The 19323-nt window shown below is 40.4% G+C and overlaps 2 protein-coding genes across 2 annotated transcripts in view; one reads left to right on the forward strand and one right to left on the reverse strand.

The window, feature by feature from the left end:
• Positions 1-300: 300 nt before the first annotated feature.
• Positions 301-3076, reverse strand: LOC134662323 (beta-1,4-mannosyltransferase egh). Its single transcript, XM_063518509.1, has 3 exons — positions 3003-3076; positions 2032-2836; positions 301-1140 (listed from the first exon to the last, which is right to left on the reverse strand). Exons 1-3 carry the CDS (start codon positions 3020-3022, stop codon positions 568-570), a joined length of 1398 nt encoding a protein of 465 aa, XP_063374579.1. The 5' UTR covers positions 3023-3076; the 3' UTR covers positions 301-567.
• Positions 3077-3783: 707 nt separating this feature from the next.
• Positions 3784-19323, forward strand: part of LOC134662339 (DENN domain-containing protein 5B) — a 65099-nt gene continuing 49559 nt past the window's right edge. The window contains exons 1-9 of the mRNA XM_063518529.1: positions 3784-4039; positions 4119-4228; positions 4887-5057; positions 5504-5739; positions 6026-6170; positions 7541-7685; positions 8818-8952; positions 10682-10860; positions 18261-18363. Coding sequence (XP_063374599.1) covers positions 3934-4039; positions 4119-4228; positions 4887-5057; positions 5504-5739; positions 6026-6170; positions 7541-7685; positions 8818-8952; positions 10682-10860; positions 18261-18363 — 1330 coding nt within the window. The 5' untranslated portion in view covers positions 3784-3933. The remainder of the gene's footprint in view (positions 4040-4118; positions 4229-4886; positions 5058-5503; positions 5740-6025; positions 6171-7540; positions 7686-8817; positions 8953-10681; positions 10861-18260; positions 18364-19323) is intronic.

Consider the following 19323-nt stretch of genomic DNA (forward strand, 5'->3'; position numbering starts at 1 on the left):
AAAGTTAACCTAATCATAATTACATAAGTATCAATGGTTTTAAATTATTATGCTATAGGTACTAGATAGGTACACACACGCATTTATCTATTAACATCCACTACTATGGTTCCAATTAACTTATCACAAGATAATTAGGTATCTATTCATTTCTGACTTATGTACAGATAGTGAAATTATTTCGTGGAACTAACAATCATTCAATCATATAAGTAGGTAACCAATTGTATACATATAGGTACCTAATAGTTTTGTATTACACGTATATCAATTCGAGTTGAAATATATACCTACCTATTTTTGCTTTAAAGTGACCAGGCAAATATAGGTAGGTTATATATTTGGCCTACCTATTATAATACCTTGATAATAAAGAAATATCAGTCACTTGCTTAATTTAGAAACAAACAATACTTCATTTTCCGCACATTCCAATTTTCCATTTATCAACACGCATTCTCATCAACACACTCGAGTTTAAGTGCAAAATGATTTCACTAAGTATTTTGTGCACACTGCTTACCTCAGTAACAAAACCTAACAATGAGATACGAAATAACCGGAGAATCACACGGTCACCGGGACCTTTACCTCCTTGTTAACAATATAAAATTTATGCTTTTTGCCTAAAACCCCCCATATGACAGCAATGTTCTCAATAATAATATTAAGTGGTATAGTTGCCAGAGCACCGACCACAAACATGATACATCTGATAGGACCGTATCTATTTAGAGGAAAGGATTTAATTACCCCGAATATGTACATGTAAATATTTACAGCACCTATAAATCCACAAATTAAATCCAAAAACTGGGGGCCATGGATCGGGCACAGAGCGGCTAAAAATACATTACTAGTTGACAACGGCAGTGTCACCCAAGAATAACATGATATGGCTAGAAATACCTTATTAAGTACTGGTATTTGCTTAGTATGAACTACTAAAAGAATACCTTGAATCCACCTTTTCCTCTGCTGCATAAAGTCCCACAATGTAAATGGAGATTTTTCCCACATTTCACCTTCTATAAAATTAAATGAGTAACCTTCCATGTATGCTTTCATGGCGAAGTAGCAGTCCTCAGCCACGGATCCATCCAAGCCATTGTCGAATGACACTCTCTTTTCTGCACCCATCTAGAAACATAATAATGGCTATCAACAACAGAGAAACTAGAACTACACATCATGTAACCCCTTGTTGCTGTATGGCGTTACTTATTTATACAAACAAATGTAACACATATCAGTGAATGAATAAGAATCAAAGTCAAATGGCGTTCTAAAAGTTTTAGTCTTCTGTGGTAGTGGTGGTGTGGCTCTGGCTACATAATTTACTTTGCCACTACACAAACTAAACAATATGGATGAGGTCTTGGAGACTCAGATGGCAGAGTGCTGGAGTATCGATCCAGAGGCCGTGAGTTCAAGTCTCACCCAAGACAGTAATTTTTCCACTTTTAAATTTATTCAAAGCTTAGAATTTTTAATTTAAAGTAAGTAATGGAATTGTTGTCTCCTGGTAAACAATTATAAAATAAATAAGTGATAAATTCCCTTGCAGTAGTTGTGATAAGCATTTTGTAATGACTCATATCTTCGAATAACTTGTCCATGTATTAGTCACTATTTAGCCTATTCGAAAACAATACTATTTTTTATCTTTGCCTATAATTAAACTGGTTACATGAAATTTTTGTGTGGTGTGTTGATGTTTCCTTTCCAGCATGATACACTTTCCTACCTAAGACATGTTTATTTCACTGGATCCTTCCAAATTATCTTAACAGAGACTGCACAAATGTACTAACTAAAATACACCAACCTACTTACTACTTATACCTGGCAAAAGGAAATATGTTCACCCTAAATTTACTTGGCTCCATTCAGAGTTAGGTGTATTCGGGATGAGTGTGGGAGCTTACCCTAACTAGCCAGGAGGGTCAGTGAAGAATATGATTCAAGCCCTACACCCCAACAGAGGGTAACCGGATGGAAAAAAAAAGAAAAGAACTGAAATGTACATACCTGTGTAACTACGTAGGAGCCTTTCCAACTGAACAGAGGCTTGTGGAACCAATAGAACTGCAACCTCAGCTTGCCCATGTCATCTGCCACTCGGAAGCTATCCGCCAGTGTGGTCAGCCAGTTGACCACTTGCTCATTAGCATATGTGATTAGGCCTTGGCCAAACTGGTGCTGTCCATCTTGAACAAAATTCAAAATACCCCGAACAGAGTTCTCAGTCAATAGAGTCTCTTCATCTAAATGCACTATCCAATCAGTCTCTGCCAATATATTGACATTGTCTTCTAAACAATACTGGAGTGCCCTGGACTTGAACAGAGCACCGCTCTTTGTCTGGTATTCAGATGGCACCACCACTTCTCTTACTCTTCTGTGCTTTGGCAGATTCAAAGCTTTATCAGTGACAACTTCTATCATAAAGTTCTCCATTCCGACATCAATGCAAGTGTTCATGTTTCTTGAAACATTAGTCTTTACCAGTTTTGGAAAGTCACCTCTAGTCACGACTCTGACGCAGATGAAGGGTGCCAGTAACGGGGAACCTTTTAGTTTTACCTTTCCCGGAAAAGCGTTGAAAAATATTAATCCAGCAAAATTGCACAGCACCTGAGGTATTGTCAGCAAGGTACACAACCTGAGGAGGTAAAGGAGGCTTGCCCCATAAAACCCGTAAGTCTCCCAGGGATCCGGAATAGCATTTTTCTCTTCATTTAAATCAATGGCACCAGCAAATACGAGGAACAGAAATATGAAGGAGAAATAAAACATACAGTGCAGTAAATGTTTTACTCGTCCTCGTAACATTCTGAAACAAATATTCAATGTTCGATTATTTTTTCATAAAATAGGAAATTACCGCAATTATGTACATGAACCCTCGGGTTTGCTCAAATCATCATTCCAAAAAGGAGATGTTGTAGCGTTACAGGAATTACAAAATCCTTTATACTTGGGTTTTTTCAATAACTCACCTAGGTCCGTTGGTTAACATAACACAACCGACCCGTACGTAACCGCACCGAAACACACGCCCCTATACTATACACAGTTGAGCGATCTGTCAATATTGACAATTGATTTCGCAGTGTCGCCGCCAGTGTCACTTTCTCACCGCCGTCATCGGCTCGGTTTTAAAGCTATTACAGACGGGCGTACTACATGTGGGCGTTGGACCACATACACACGATTGAACGGGCCTCGGATCAAACTAAGGTCGAGGTCTGGAATATTATAGGGATAACAGACTATCGCACCGCACCGTGACCTTGGAGCGTCGCACCCATAAGTGAGAGCGAGAAAGACATATCTGTTTCTCGCTCTCACATATGGGTGCGACGCACCAAGGTCACAGTGCGGTGCGATAGTCTGTTATCATTATTATACTACTCTTTGGTCTAGAACGTCTGGAATGCCCGTTTTTTAAAACCGTAACACACTACCGCACCGCGATATCACTTTCTCACTTTCACTTATGGGTGTGGCGCACCAAGGTCGCGACGTGGTGCAATAGTGTGTTGTTATGGCTATTTTATGGGTGAATCGCGGATTTGCGCACTAGTGTGGAGGGAGCTTTAGTTGACTCGATTTATCATTGAAATACCAACATATCGATTATTCGATTCATTCATTCACTGGTTAAGCAACGGTCAGCCCTACGCAAAATGACTGACGTATTGACGTATAAAAAAATCATTTATGTTTCGTATAACTTTGTTGTAAAAATGTATTTTATGTATTGTGTTTTGCTTTCGTTGTGTTAAAATCTGTGTGGAATGAAGATGTGCCCAACCGAGAATAATATCGTACAACCTTTGCCCACCAAGCATTAATAAGATGCTGGAAAATATCATCTTATTAGAGACTAGAAGAGAAAGTGCCTCGTATAGTAAATAACGGGTCGATATGAATATGTCTGTCTCTGATTTATCAGTCGGATGTCGTTTTGCAGATTATTTTGCTATATGTGGGCTAGATTTTGATTCTGGCTTAGAACCTGACAGGCTTTGTGGTCAGTAGTAAAACACCATATGCTTTAAATGTTGTTTTATTGTGAGTCCTAATCCTAACAGATGATGTCTTCGTTTTAGGCGACAACTTGCATGTATCTCCTTTGGACCGCTCGTATAAGGGGAAAATATTAGCTCACTACCCTGACAATGTTCAAAGTAATCCATTTGATGAACATGCTGTTTGTATGGTAAGCAAAATTATATATTATTTTTGTACATTCTTGTTTGACATTGTGTAACTTGATATGATACCATTTATGTCATGTAAGATGGTTATTATCTTAGTATAGTCATGTCCCTAGGGACATTAGTCAACAAGTATTGTTTACTTTGGGTTGGGGTATAGCAAAAGGGTCCCGATTTTAGGATTCGGGCCTGATTTCGTGACCTTGAGATGTTGGTGACCTTGACTCTACCCCCCATACCCAACATACCCTCCAAATCGACAGTCCATAAAGTAAAGATTATCCGTGTCTGGCTCCTTAGTAATCCCATGACCGAACTCGCAACTTCAGATCACTCTAGTTCCTAAACGGTCAAGTTTATAAAAAAAACTTCTATCAATAAAAGATGCTTATTTTATTGTTTTCTTTAAAGTAAAAAAAAACCTAACAAAAATGCAAAAAAAAATTATTGGCCGAAAATTTTGTCCCAAAATCGGGCCCCTTTTGCTATACTCTGACCTTATTGTGTTGTTGTGTTGAAGAACAAACCATGTTGTTAGAAGAGGACAATATTTTTTTTGTTTTATAATTTTTTTTAAAACACTAAAATAGCTAATTGAATGCATGTTTAATTGAATATGGTCATAATTGACTCTGAATTCTCTTCATGTTGTCTTTCCAGCTCTGCCTGCCTGCTGGTCTGCAGTTCAGGACACAGAAACATTCACTAGAGGCAAAGTTCCATAGTTTTGTTGTGACCAGAGAGAATGCTTCCCGCTACTATGGCTTTAGTCTTATCTTCTATGAGGAGGTTAGGAACAGAAATATCTGCAGTGCCATGTGTACTTTACAGGTATGTCTTTTACTGAGTTTTATATTCAATATAAGAAAAAGGTACTTTTTTATCACAAACATTTTACCTGATTGTGGGTGGCCTATAATCCTACATTACCCAAACATGTTATCTCCGAATGAGCTGTTACATGAATTAGAACCATATAAATATGATGGTAAAATTGCCTTATAAATGGGTTTGTACCAGTTGAGTTATGGCAAATTCAGTAGCAAACCGCTGCATAAAAGAAACAATACCTTTTGTTTAACAGATTTTTACGAGTTTAAGCTCAAAAAATCACCTCAGAGAATACCAATTATATTATTAAATTGTACAACGGGACTTAATCGCGTTGTACAATATAATAATGTGTAAATATCGTGAAAGTTTAAATCAGTGATACCAACTATAGGTTGTTATTGTAACATGTGTGTTTGTAACTTACTTGATCAAAATATCTACAGGCAATGTATATCACCGAGTTATCTAGTGGACAGACCCCACCCGGTCACAGAAAAAACACTGGAAAAGAGAGCTCTCGGTCCTTGCCCAGGTCCTTCAAGCTGGCTCCACACTCGGGCGCTGCACTCACCTATTACGACGTAACCAAAGATAAACTTTATGTAGCCAAAAGTATAGCTCTAATATGCCAATATCCATACGTGAGGGTAGCGCAGTTGTTTTTAGAGAATTTATATAGGTAAGGACTAATCATTTTATAAGAATGTTATATACAAATTATGGCTTTTCCGCACCATGCCAAATCAAGCTAGAACGCTAGATCCAAGTTGCTTCTAAACATTAAAAACGCGATTACTCAAAATTTTACTAAAGTGATTAGAGATTTCTTACCGTGTACCCTTCTCTTAGTAGAAAAATTAGTCGAGGTCCACACCTTAGTAAAGTAGAATCCACATGCCATCTTTTAAACATTCAACTGAATAACCAGTTGACGGAACAAAAAACTGAAGGTTCCTTAATTTCAGATCACTGCCTAGACAGCCCGGACCGGGCCTCAGTCCGGAGTCGTATGTGTACAACCTTCTGTATGAAGTGCCAGTGCCCTCGCCCGGACAGGCCCTGCGCCTGTATCTGCCACCGGCGGAACCACACTTAGATCCAGTGCCTGTTGTGAGTAGCCCGCTTATTTATCTATTTAACTATATTGCATAAGAAAACAAAAATAAATGGAAGAACACCCTCAGAAGCAGAACAGTTTGAGGGTTCATCCATTTCAATCACTGCCTAGACAGCCGGACCTGGGCGTATACCTCTCGCGTCGAATGAAGGTCCCTATGACAGCTGTCTCGCCAACAAACTGCATGTTAAGCAGTTTGGCGAGGAACTATAAAAATTGTTATGTATATGTACCTTTGAAAAATAAATGAAAAAAAAAAAAAAAAACAGTTCCTTCAAGTTTCTTTTGGTTGGGATTTAAAAAATAATTGAACAAATACGTCGATCTTTATTGTCGTATTTATATTTATATTATGTACTTTAATATTACATTTCTAAATAAATGAATGTGTTAAACTTCGCGTGTTTACAACCTTCTGTATGAAGTGCCGGTGCCCTTGCCCGGACAGACCCTGCGCCTGTATCTGCCACCGGCGGAACCTCACTTATTGTTAGTCCGGTAATTAGCCTGCTTATTTGTCTATTTCGTCAGGTGACAACCAAAACTCACTAATTAAGATCAGAGCCAAAGTGAACCGTAGTCATTGACATATATCTCAGGACGGGCCTTACGGGCACTAAAAACGGTACTAGTTCAGCGGTGTCACTCACGAATTCGAGCCAATCGTGTAGTCTAACGCAACTGTCGCAACTAGTACGACCAATCGCGCGCGTGATGCGAACGTATCAACCAATCGTGTTGTCACACCGCTGTACTGGCCCCATTCATGCCCCATTCTTATTGCCCGTAAGCCCAGTCCTGAGATATACGTCAATGACCGTAGTACCAACCAAAACAAGCTTAATTTTTATTTAATTATTGTTATGTAATGAGTGAGATCTCGTTGTTATCTGACGATTTAATCGTAAGGCATAAAAAAAACATGAGGTATGTTACAAATAGATCCAAGCTTCTTTCCGCTATCGCTCTACGCTATATAAATAAAATATTTTTATTGACAAAAAACAAGTTACTAAGTGGGTTTTGAAGTCCCTGACTTCTGAGCTAGGTAAAGACCTGTGTTACAGAAGTCAGTGTCCTCGCCTAGACAACAGAAACTATATAAGGAACATCGAATCTAGTATGACTTATTTACTACATTTCCCATTTTGTTTTTATTTTATATTTAAAGCAATTAATTATAGGGCCTGTTTTGATACCAGAAAACAATGCCATTCTAATATGAGTGCATAGCAATTACATTATATATATATATATATATATATATACACATTGTGTATGTGTGTGTGTGTGTGTGTGTGTGTATGTGTATGTGTGTGAGTATTCTATATAGTATATATAAAACAATGAAGTGTCGTTCCAGGTGATACAAATGCCAAATGTACCCGAGGAGCTGCCGTTGCTCGACTACCCGCTGCGCGTGATGTTCTCCACGTTGGGAGTCGAATGTGTGGTCCAGCTGTTTACATGCGTGCTGTTAGAGCACCAGGTGCTCATTAGATCCAGCGGTATGTATAATATGATTAATGTGTATATATATAATTGACCGAAGTGTAGCGAAGGTCTACGTTTTGACTCGGGCATTTTGCTTTTGTATGTCCGGATGTTCTCCTCTACAGGTCACAATTCTCAACCGATTCTTGTGAAATTTTGTGACCAGATTCTATGAGTAAATAAAAACTTTTTCTCGATCCCGTTTTTGGAAATTTTCAAAAATGGAAGAGATGTGATACCTCGCGCTTAAACAAATAGTCGTATCGATATCATAAGAGTATTTTCGTTTTGAGACATATTTACATAGTAAATAGCAAAAAATGCAGAAAAATTGTATTGCAGGTTTAGGCGGTATTTAGATATTTAGTTTGTACTCGAGAATGAGTAGCCGAATTTCGTCAGCTTAGCTAAGAACTATCATGGCGCATTTTGTATACAATCGCTTTTTTTGTTTGCACACAGAAAGTCTGGGTTCGATCCCCAGTAAGACATAACTTTTTGTATTTTTTTTTTCACTTAAACTTCGTATTTTTTTTTTATTAAATTAAAATCTTTGTATTGTTGATTGATCAAACCGCTGTGTGGCGCTGTCATCGTGCACGGTCCCAATAAGCTATGCTCGCGAGGTGTACAGCTCACAGAGCCACTAGCAGGGGGGTGTCACTCCGCAGTTTAGGTACATTTGGCCGGCGCGCCCATCGGACAGGCGTATGGCAGTGGGCTGCCGCTCGGCGCGCACGATAGTCGTGTCACGTGGCGCTCGCGCAAAATTGAAAATACACAATGGCTTCGAAACTTACTTCCGCGAGAATCAGACATGCTATCTTCGGATAAAAAATGTATGTTTACATAATCAACGTTTGTAATTCCTACATATTTATCTTAAAAACAATAATTCAGTGGGTGTAGGTATAAAAACTTGTCAAGTGATAACCCCGTGCCGACACTCACAGCTCGGTCATAAAACTGCGGCGCGCAAAGGAGATTCACGGTTCGTGCGCGGTTATAAGTTTCAATTTTGCTTGCAGGCGGCGATATAGGTGTAATTTTATACCTAAACCTGACTTTTGTGAAGGAGTGAATTTTCTGTACGGTAGTACTATTAGTTATTCTGTGCCACTAGTATGTATTGATTGGTCGTCGCAGATTACAGTAAGCTGATGCTGGTGGCGGAGTGCATGGTGTCGCTGTTGCTGCCGTTTGCGTGGGCGCACGTGTATGTGCCGATCCTGCCCGCGCCGCTATACCACTTCCTCGACGCGCCTGTGCCATTCGTCATGGGTCCGTATTATAATTAATTAAATATTTACAATACTTACATAGATATACATTTTATAATAATAACATTGAAATAATACTTCCTTATCATAAATATTATAGTATGCATTTTTACACACTAACACACACACACACACAGTGTAACTCTGTACAATTTGTACCTACCAATATATAGATTAAGAAACTAGTATAAGTAACGAAACTGGGTCCTGTAACACAGGGTTTCCTAGATCAGGACACAGGGACGTGATTTACTGTATGTCTAAATTTATACAATAAACTTTTTTCATTTTTCATTTTCATTTTTTCATTATCATTAGAGATGCACCGGATATCCGGTTACTATCCGGTATCCGGCCTATCCCGCTGTTATTTTAGTATCCGGCCGGATACCGGATAGTGACCTACTATCCGGCCGGATACCGGATAGTAAAATTAACACATTTTGGGGTAAGAAATGGAATCTAAAAAACAGTCACGGTCATAATGCTAACGACACAGTAGATAGAAATGAATACGTAACCAATGTCACACAATACACTTATTTGTTTACACAAAAATACGCGCGCGCACTTGTAACTATAAATAAACTTACTACGTAATGACATGATAAAACTCGTTACGATCCTAGAAATGTGTCCGCGCGAACGTTCACTACGAAACCTGCACGACGCGCACCTGCAAAACTCAAAATATAAGTATAGTTCCGCCGGCCGGATACCGGATATTCGGCCAGTGTCCAGGCCGGATATCCGGTATCCGGTATCCGGCCAAACTATCCGTTGCATCTCTAATTATCATAGAGAAAAAAAAATACATAGAGTGCTCACTCCATACATCAGTTCAGACTATTAATTTCAGTGTCTACATCTAGCATCGAGTAGCGGAACTATCAGTACTGCTACTTGACAATAGATGTAGCACTGACCGGAAAGTCTTATCTCGACAGCATAAGACTTTCCGGTCGGTGGCTATATCTATTATCAAGTAGCAGTACTGATAGTTCCGCTACTCGATGCTAGATGCTAATAGTCTTTTTGGTACTAAAACTGATGTATGGAGTGAGCACTCTATGTATTTTTTTTCTCTATGGTATTATCTATTACAGCGGGCTACGAAAATCGTTATTTTATTCTAACGCATTATTTTATTGGCGTATTAACGTATGTATTAAGAATCGGGTAACGTCGCAGGTCGAAACGTGGCCGAAGTAGTTTAATTCAATTCAATTTCAATGTATTTATTTAAAAGACAACAGTGGTCCATAATTAAGAATAGTTTAGAATGCGAGAGTGCACGATTGCCGACAGTGTTTGCTTGGCCTGGAGCCCCTGGATAGATATACATAATAAATAAAATAAAAAAGCCTTTTATTTCAAGTCCAATTTGTTACACTCATTTCATTACAACAATATAAGTTAGCATTTATTTGTAAGTATTTATTTTAAGTATAATGTCAAATAGAATTATTTATTGTTATTGTTAAGTCAATTTTCACATATTATAAATATATAAAGTATTAATTATTTGTGGTGGACAAGAACCCCTCATCGGGTGAAGGCCTCCTCCAAGGACTTCCATCTATCCCTGTTTGTAGCTATATCTTTCCAGTTTATACCGGCTGTTTTATTTATGTCATCAGTTTCCCGGAGCGTCGTTTGCCTGCAGGTCCTAGATAAGATGCGCTGCGCTGCAAGTCCTAAGATATACATATTAGTGTCACATTCCGCAGGTCTTCACGCGGATAGTGCGGCGGCGGGCGGCGCGCGGAACATCGCGCTCGGCTCCGAGGCGGCGCTGTGTCTGGTCGACGTCGACAAACCGCACATCCAGCTGCCCGAGGAGCTGCCCGTGTTCCCGCACCGGACCGCCTTCGTACAGGAGCTCAACCACATCCTGGACAAACATCAGGTCACTTCCCGTTGTTAAGCTGAAGATGGCGACACTATGAAATATAGTGCGTCAAGCAAATCTTGTCAGTAGCAATGTACTGCAAGTTAAAGTAGGGTGACACCATGTAACACTCAAAGAGCAGAATTGCGCTAGGAAAAGCGGCAATGTACATCGAACCAAAACGTGTTTATTTTTCCGCCCTTCATACGTCAGTTCGAGTGAATTGTCATAACCTCAAATTTTAGTAATGTTTACCGTCAACGAGTATGATTGTACATTGTAGGCACCTTAGCTTTGCTTGAGGTCATGCATAATCTTGGTATTTAATGGTGACAGCAGAAATTTCTCTTGAAATAGAAACGATTCAGAATGTAAACAATAAGATGATGGCTGTCATTCACGATCCACATTCCACAGATAACACACAGATGACACGCGATTTTAGAATTATTCGAACACAGTGTTGCTAACCCGCGATTTTTCAAATTTGCCGCCTCTTACTACCGACAAGATTTGGTTGATCTAGTATACCTTAGCCGCTTAAGCTTTGGATTCCTCCGAAAACGGTGCCGTCATATTACGGCCGCTATATAGCGTTGACTGACGTCACTAGAACGTTGTCTATGTAAACAAGATGGCGCGGTTTCCTAGACGGCGTTACGTTACGTTGATTGTCAACGTAACGTAGATGACGGCCGTCATGACCTTGTCGATAGTTTCGTGAACGTTTTATTAGATAGCGGTGACGCCATTTTTAATAAATGACACGAGATTTGAATAAATGATTCCGTACTACGATTATTTTCCTCTTCTGATGATATTTCATCCTCCAAGTAAATTATAGATGATCGAACAAATCTTGTCAGTAGGAAAAGGCGCGAAATTCAAATTTTCTATGGGAAGTTATCCCATCGCGCCTACATTTTTCAAATTTGCCGCTTTGACCTTGCTGGATGACGGTGTGTTATGACGCCGTGGTACTTTCCACATGTCGCCACCGTAAAGACGGCCGTCTTTTGCTGCCGCTATATGACGGCCGTCATATGACGGCACCGTTTTCGGAGGAATCCAAAGCTTTATGCTGAAGACGGCGACACTATGAAATATAGTGCGTCAAGCAAATCTTGTCAGTAGCAATGTACTGCAAGTTAAAGTAGGGTGACACCATGTAACACTCAAAGAGCAGAATTGCGCTAGGAAAAGCAGCAGTGTACATCGAACCAAAACGTGTTTATTTTTCCGCCCTTCATACGTCAGTTCGAGTGAATTGTCATAACCTCAAATTTTAGTAATGTTTACCGTCAACGAGTATGATTGTACATTGTAGGCACCTTATCTTTGCTTGAGGTCATGCATAATCTTGGTATTTAATGGTGACAGCAGAAATTTCTCTTGAAATAGAAACGATTCAGAATGTAAACAATAAAATGATGGCTGTCATTCACGATCCACATTCCACAGATAACACACAGATGACACGCGATTTTAGAATTATTCGAACACAGTGTTGCTAACCCGCGATTTTTCAAATTTGCCGCCTCTTACTACCGACAAGATTTGGTTGATCTAGTATACCTTAGCCGCTTAAGCTTTGGATTCCTCCGAAAACGGTGCCGTCATATTACGGCCGCTATATAGCGTTGACTGACGTCACTAGAACGTTGTCTATGTAAACAAGATGGCGCGGTTTCCTAGACGGCGTTACGTTACGTTGATTGTCAACGTAACGTAGATGACGGCCGTCATGACCTTGTCGATAGTTTCGTGAACGTTTTATTAGATAGCGGTGACGCCATTTTTAATAAATGACACGAGATTTGAATAAATGATTCCGTACTACGATTATTTTCCTCTTCTGATGATATTTCATCCTCCAAGTAAATTATAGATGATCGAACAAATCTTGTCAGTAGGAAAAGGCGCGAAATTCAAATTTTCTATGGGAAGTTATCCCATCGCGCCTACATTTTTCAAATTTGCCGCTTTGACCTTGCTGGATGACGGTGTGTTATGACGCCGTGGTACTTTCCACATGTCGCCACCGTAAAGACGGCCGTCTTTTGCTGCCGCTATATGACGGCCGTCATATGACGGCACCGTTTTCGGAGGAATCCAAAGCTTTATGCTGAAGACGGCGACACTATGAAATATAGTGCGTCAAGCAAATCTTGTCAGTAGCAATGTACTGCAAGTTAAAGTAGGGTGACACCATGTAACACTCAAAGAGCAGAATTGCGCTAGGAAAAGCAGCAGTGTACATCGAACCAAAACGTGTTTATTTTTCCGCCCTTCATACGTCAGTTCGAGTGAATTGTCATAACCTCAAATTTTAGTAATGTTTACCGTCAACGAGTATGATTGTACATTGTAGGCACCTTATCTTTGCTTGAGGTCATGCATAATCTTGGTATTTAATGGTGACAGCAGAAATTTCTCTTGAAATAGAAACGATTCAGAATGTAAACAATAAAATGATGGCTGTCATTCACGATCCACATTCCACAGATAACACACAGATGACACGCGATTTTAGAATTATTCGAACACAGTGTTGCTAACCCGCGATTTTTCAAATTTGCCGCCTCTTACTACTGACAAGATTTGGTTGATCCAGTATACCTTAGCCGCTTAAGCTTTGGATTCCTCCGAAAACGGTGCCGTCATATTACGGCCGCTATATAGCGTTGACTGACGTCACTTGAACGTTGTCTATGTAAACAAGATGGCGCGGTTTCCTAGACGGCGTTACGTTACGTTGATTGTCAACGTAACGTAAGATGACGGCCGTCATGACGGTGTCGATAGTTTCGTGAACGTTTTATTAGATAGCGGTGACGCCATTTTTAATAAATGACACGAGATTTGAATAAATGATTCCGTACTACGATTATTTTCCTCTTCTGATGATATTTCATCCTCCAAGTAAATTATAGATGATCAAGCAAATCTTGTCAGTAGGAAAAGGCGCGAAATTCAAATTTTCTATGGGACGTTATCCCATCGCGCCTACATTTTTCAAATTTGCCGCTTTGACCTTGGTGGATGACGGTGTGTTATGACGCCGTGGTACTTTCCACATGTCGCCACCGTAAAGACGGCCGTCTTTTGCGGCCGCTATATGACGGCCGTCATATGACGGCACCGTTTTCGGAGGAATCCAAAGCTTTATGCTGAAGACGGCGACACTATGAAATATAGTGCGTCAAGCAAATCTTGTCAGTAGCAATGTACTGCAAGTTAAAGTAGGGTAACACCATGTAACACTCAAAGAGCAGAATTGCGCTAGGAAAAGCAGCAATGTACATCGAACCAAAACGTGTTTATTTTTCCGCCCTTCATACGTCAGTTCGAGTGAATTGTCATAACCTCAAATTTTAGTAATGTTTACCGTCAACGAGTATGATTGTACATTGTAGGCACCTTAGCTTTGCTTGAGGTCATGCATAATCTTGGTATTTAATGGTGACAGCAGAAATTTCTCTTGAAATAGAAACGATTCAGAATGTAAACAATAAGATGATGGCTGTCATTCACGATCCACATTCCACAGATAACACACAGATGACACGCGATTTTAGAATTATTCGAACACAGTGTTGCTAACCCGCGATTTTTCAAATTTGCCGCCTTTTACTACTGACAAGATTTGGTTGATCCAGTATACCTTAGCCGCTTATAGGACGCTATACCCACTGTTGCCCTTCGGAAACGCTCATTCCACAGCCGGAGCGACCGCGGGAGGAATTCCTCTTAAACAGTGCGTGACCATTAAGGTTCTAGAGCGTGAATTAATTTCAGAACAACTTAGAACTTTCTAAGACTTATATTATTTTAATGAAGTTACAAAATAACATTAGTACTCGCGAGGCGCGCGGATCCGAATACTTTCTCGCTCGCAGACTACCTGTCGCGCTCAGCGGACCGACCGACCCGAGCGCACGCGAAGATTTCCGACCGGCCCCGCATAATAGGCTCTGTAGGGGTCATCCATTAATTACACCACACGTTTACAGTGGCGTGCCTAGGGTTTTGGAGTAAGGCAAGCCGAAAGATATGTTTTCGTAATAACTGTCCAATCTTCACTCTTCGGACTCAAATGTATTCTGCTAGCGTATCGAGGCGAGCTAATCATAACGCACTAAGGGCACACGGCATACTATTACTATACCTATAGATAGAATTTATCCACGAAATTAATTTAACGACTTTACCTTGCCTTCGTTGAGTAATACGTGGACGCATTTCATACCGTCACAAGCAACAACTTCATCCATTGTTAACGAATTAGACACTTATAAACGCCACAACAAACGAACAAATCCACATTCACTAATTCAACTTTTGTTTTGACTAAATAATAATACACTTGAAGTCAACGCGCATGAACTCGCGGTCGTGCAAACTTATGCAGCTAACTTCACACCAAAAGCCAGGCTTAAATCGCCGTACAAAAGTGCTATATATAGCAACAAATAGTTACATTCATTATATGGCGGTTTGTAGGCTGGAGCGCCTAGAGCGGGACGAAAAAGCAAGCCCGGTTGCAAGCCGACGAGTGCGAGCAGGATAGCGAGCATAACCTGCGACTTATTTCTTTCGCGCGGAAGTGGCGCCACGGCAAATATTTGCAACACGCGCCGCGGTCGGAAAGCTGTGGCTTGAATTTAATAATACGGGTTCTTTTGGCGCGCGGTTTCTAAATAATCTATATTGATCTTATCACTACATAGTTTCGGTAAGGCAACTAAGGCAAGCCCGGCTTTTGGGCTTGTATGGAAGCACCGCCACTGCACGTTTAGGGGGAGGGAGGGGGTCAAGAAAATGTGACATATTGTGACATGGGGGAGGGGGGAGACCCAAACTTTTTGACGTCACTTTAACTTCATCAGTAACCGAAAATTTATTTAAATTATTTTATTCGCTGTACATTTAAATAACAAGTTTTTAAAACGATAATCGTTTTTTATTCGTTTAATTTTCTTTCCTAAGCAGTTATAAAATTACTAATATTTATATCGTCAAAAATATTTTGATAAAATATTAATAATACTTATACTTGGTCAACCAGATCTTGACAGTAGAAAAAGGCGGCAAATCTGAAAAATGTAGGCGCGAAGGGATATCGTCCCATAGAAAATTTGAATTTCGCGCCTTTTTCTACTGACAAGATTTGGATGACCAGCTATAGGTACTTACTTAATTCGATTTGGCGATTTCGTAGAAAAAATGTGACGTCACACTAGGGGGGAGGGGTTTGCCAAATGTGACCAAGTGTGACAAGGAGGGGGGAGGGGTCAAAAAACCTAGAAATTTGTGTGACGTAATTAATGGATGACCCCTTACAATCGTTAGATTCGTTATCGAGATAGCGAGCGGCCTAGTTTGGGAGACGGCCTCTGCTATCATCATGGTGAACCAACAAATCTGCCCTCGGGCTCTACTAGAAAGCTACAAACTATACACTAAAAGGCGAACCGAATATGAGCGCCGAGAGCTTAGGGCGATATAGTTTGTAGCTTTCTAGTAGACCCCGAAGGCTTATCCTATTGTCTATTGTTCAGTACAACCGCACGTGCTACTAACCTGCAAAAAAGGGTCCTAATTATTCTATTTGGCACCTGAGCGCGGGCTAGTCCACGGCTCAAAAAACCAGTGTAGGTGCGCTCTCCGATAACGCGCCTTTGTTACGCATCTCGATGACACATTTTAGACTGGTTCTGTAGCGTTCGACTCGCCGGCGCTCAGTAACCGAAGTACCGATTTTTTATGCAGGTGGTTGTGGCACGAGCGGTTTTTCTTAACAATAGACAATAGGATAAGCCTTCGGGCTCTACTAGAAAGCTACAAACTATACGCATTGGACATCCCAGGGACCGAGCAAGGGGAGGGGGCAGAAGTGAGAACGCCACAGCGTACCGCTTTCCGCTCACACATTATATGTTTTGTTTGAATATGAATTGTTATATTGTAAGTGAATATGTAGTATTTTATGCAACCGTTGTTTAAGAGAGGTCCAAAAAGGCGAGTAAGTTAATACATATGTAGTATTTTATGCAACCGTTGTTAAAAAGGCGAGTGGCGTGAGTAATAAGGATCGTTATTACTTATTAGCGCCGCCTGAGAGCTAAGAAATTAATTGCTTTAACACCTTAAGTTAAGCACCTTATACATATTACATACTGAAGAGTTAAATCGGGTAGGTACCTAATGAATAAACCTTAATTCATACGAATATATGAACAACAAATATTATGCAATTACAGTTATAGAACTCGATGTGCGAATACATGACATATCTGTTGTTATAAATATAATAATAATAATAATTCGGGAGAGTAAGGTGCTACACGGGCGGTTCTACAAGGCCCTCACGGGACCCGATGTGGACCTGCTCGCGTCGGTGAACTGGTTACGATTCGGGGACCTCTTCGGAGAAACCGAGGGTTTTGCCTGTGCAATTGCGGACGAAGTAATGATGACGAACAACTATCGGAAATATATCCTGAAGGACGGTACGGTCGACATTTGTCGGGCATGCCGCCGTCCCGGAGAGTCACTCAGGCATATCATTTCCGGTTGTTCTCATCTTGCTAACGGCGAGTACTTGCACAGACATAATCTCGTAGCCAGGATTATTCACCAGCAGCTTGCTCTTCTATACGGCCTTGTGGACCGCGAAGTACCGTACTACAAGTATTCACCTGTGCCAGTTCTTGAGAATGGTCGTGCCACGCTCTATTGGGATCGATCTATTATCACTGACAGGACTATTGTAGCCAATAAGCCTGACATTGTGATAATAGATCGAGCGCAACGCCGGGCCGTGCTCGTTGACATCACCATCCCCCATGATGAGAATCTCGTGAAAGCCGAGAAGGACAAGTCCAGTAAGTACCTAGACTTGGCTCACGAGATAACCGCCATGTGGGATGTTGATTCGACGATCATTGTCCCGATAGTTGTTTCAGCGAACGGTCTAATAGCGAAGAGTCTCGACCAACATCTTGAGAGACTCTCGCTAGGTGGTTGGATCAAGGGCCAGATGCAGAAGGCGGTGATCTTGGACACGGCGCGGATAGTCCGCCGGTTCCTGTCTCTGCAGCCCTGACCACCGGTAGCTTGGGCCTTGCCCCGCTGCTGGCGGCACCCTAGGTTAGGTTTTTTTATAATATGTTTATATGTTTTTTTTATTGTTTTGTAAATGTTTTTTATTTTACTTTTATATTCATATTGTAAAAAAACCTAAACTAAGAAGATAAATAAATAAAGAGAATAATAATTCATTTATTTCGACCAACATAGGATCATTACATTATAATATTACATTAAAATTAAATATAAACTAAACTAAATTACATTAACATAAATTAAATTAAATTACATTAACATAAATTAAATTATATATTGTTTACCCCCAGATTCAAAGACCTGAAACGGAGCCTACAAAACTCGGCGTGCCAATAAACGGGACTTCGTACAGACACGCGAGTGACATGAGCACCAGTTGCACTTTACCATCGGGTAAGCACACTCCTGTACGGCTACCATCAGTTTGGCACTGACATAAACGCCATCGAGAACGTAATTTACTTTCTATACATCTCGCTCGTACTCGCATATTAGTCTGAGCGAGATGTATAGAAAGTAGGTTACGTTCTCGATAGCGTATATGTCAGTTTTGACACTGTCAGTGACTCATGGTACGAGCTCTGAACTGGCTAACACAGTCATTTCATTCTAGTACCTACCTACACGCATCGCGCACTTACAACCGCGCCGGAAAATATATTACTACCACAAAAAAACATGTGTATGTGTATCTATTCTAAGTGTATGTTCTATAACAGCAGTTCGCAATCTTTTCTTTTTGACGGAACCCTTTTGGAAAGCGAAATACTTGATGGAACCCTACAATACGGTGGCGGCATAGTAAAATTATTCGAGGCAACTAAAGCCCAAAATAGATACAGTACAGAAGTCAATCACATGTATGTACTTCACTTTTCATACCTACGCTCGGCGGTCGCTCTAGGGTTGTCAACTATGATTTATGCACAAAAAACTAACGTGGTAGTGGCACTCGTATCTAGTAGTGGCCGGGGCGGGGTGCTTACCTACCTACCTAACTGTTCTGTTTGACGTTAAAACGAACCATCGAAATACAAGCAGATACCTACTTACCTCTTTGAAACCACTGGTAGCTTAAAAAACGACAATTCACCGTTTAATGTTGAATTTAAACAACCGTCCACTCAACAGTTATAATAACTTTTTTTTTGTTTCTCCATTATTGCACAAAAAAGTTCACAGACGCGTGTCTCAAGCGGTTGACACTCGCGCTCGCACTGGTCCCAACCGGTCCGAGATATCGTGTCCGTGAGCAGTGTCTATGTGTGCGTTGCTCGAGCGCACTTTGTATGTACATTGATTTCTGTACTGTATCTGTTTTGTGACTAAAGCATAGTGTTCTAAATTCTCGCG

This window comes from Cydia amplana, chromosome 3 (assembly GCF_948474715.1).
Source record: "Cydia amplana chromosome 3, ilCydAmpl1.1, whole genome shotgun sequence".
NCBI classification, from domain to species: Eukaryota; Metazoa; Arthropoda; class Insecta; order Lepidoptera; family Tortricidae; genus Cydia; species Cydia amplana.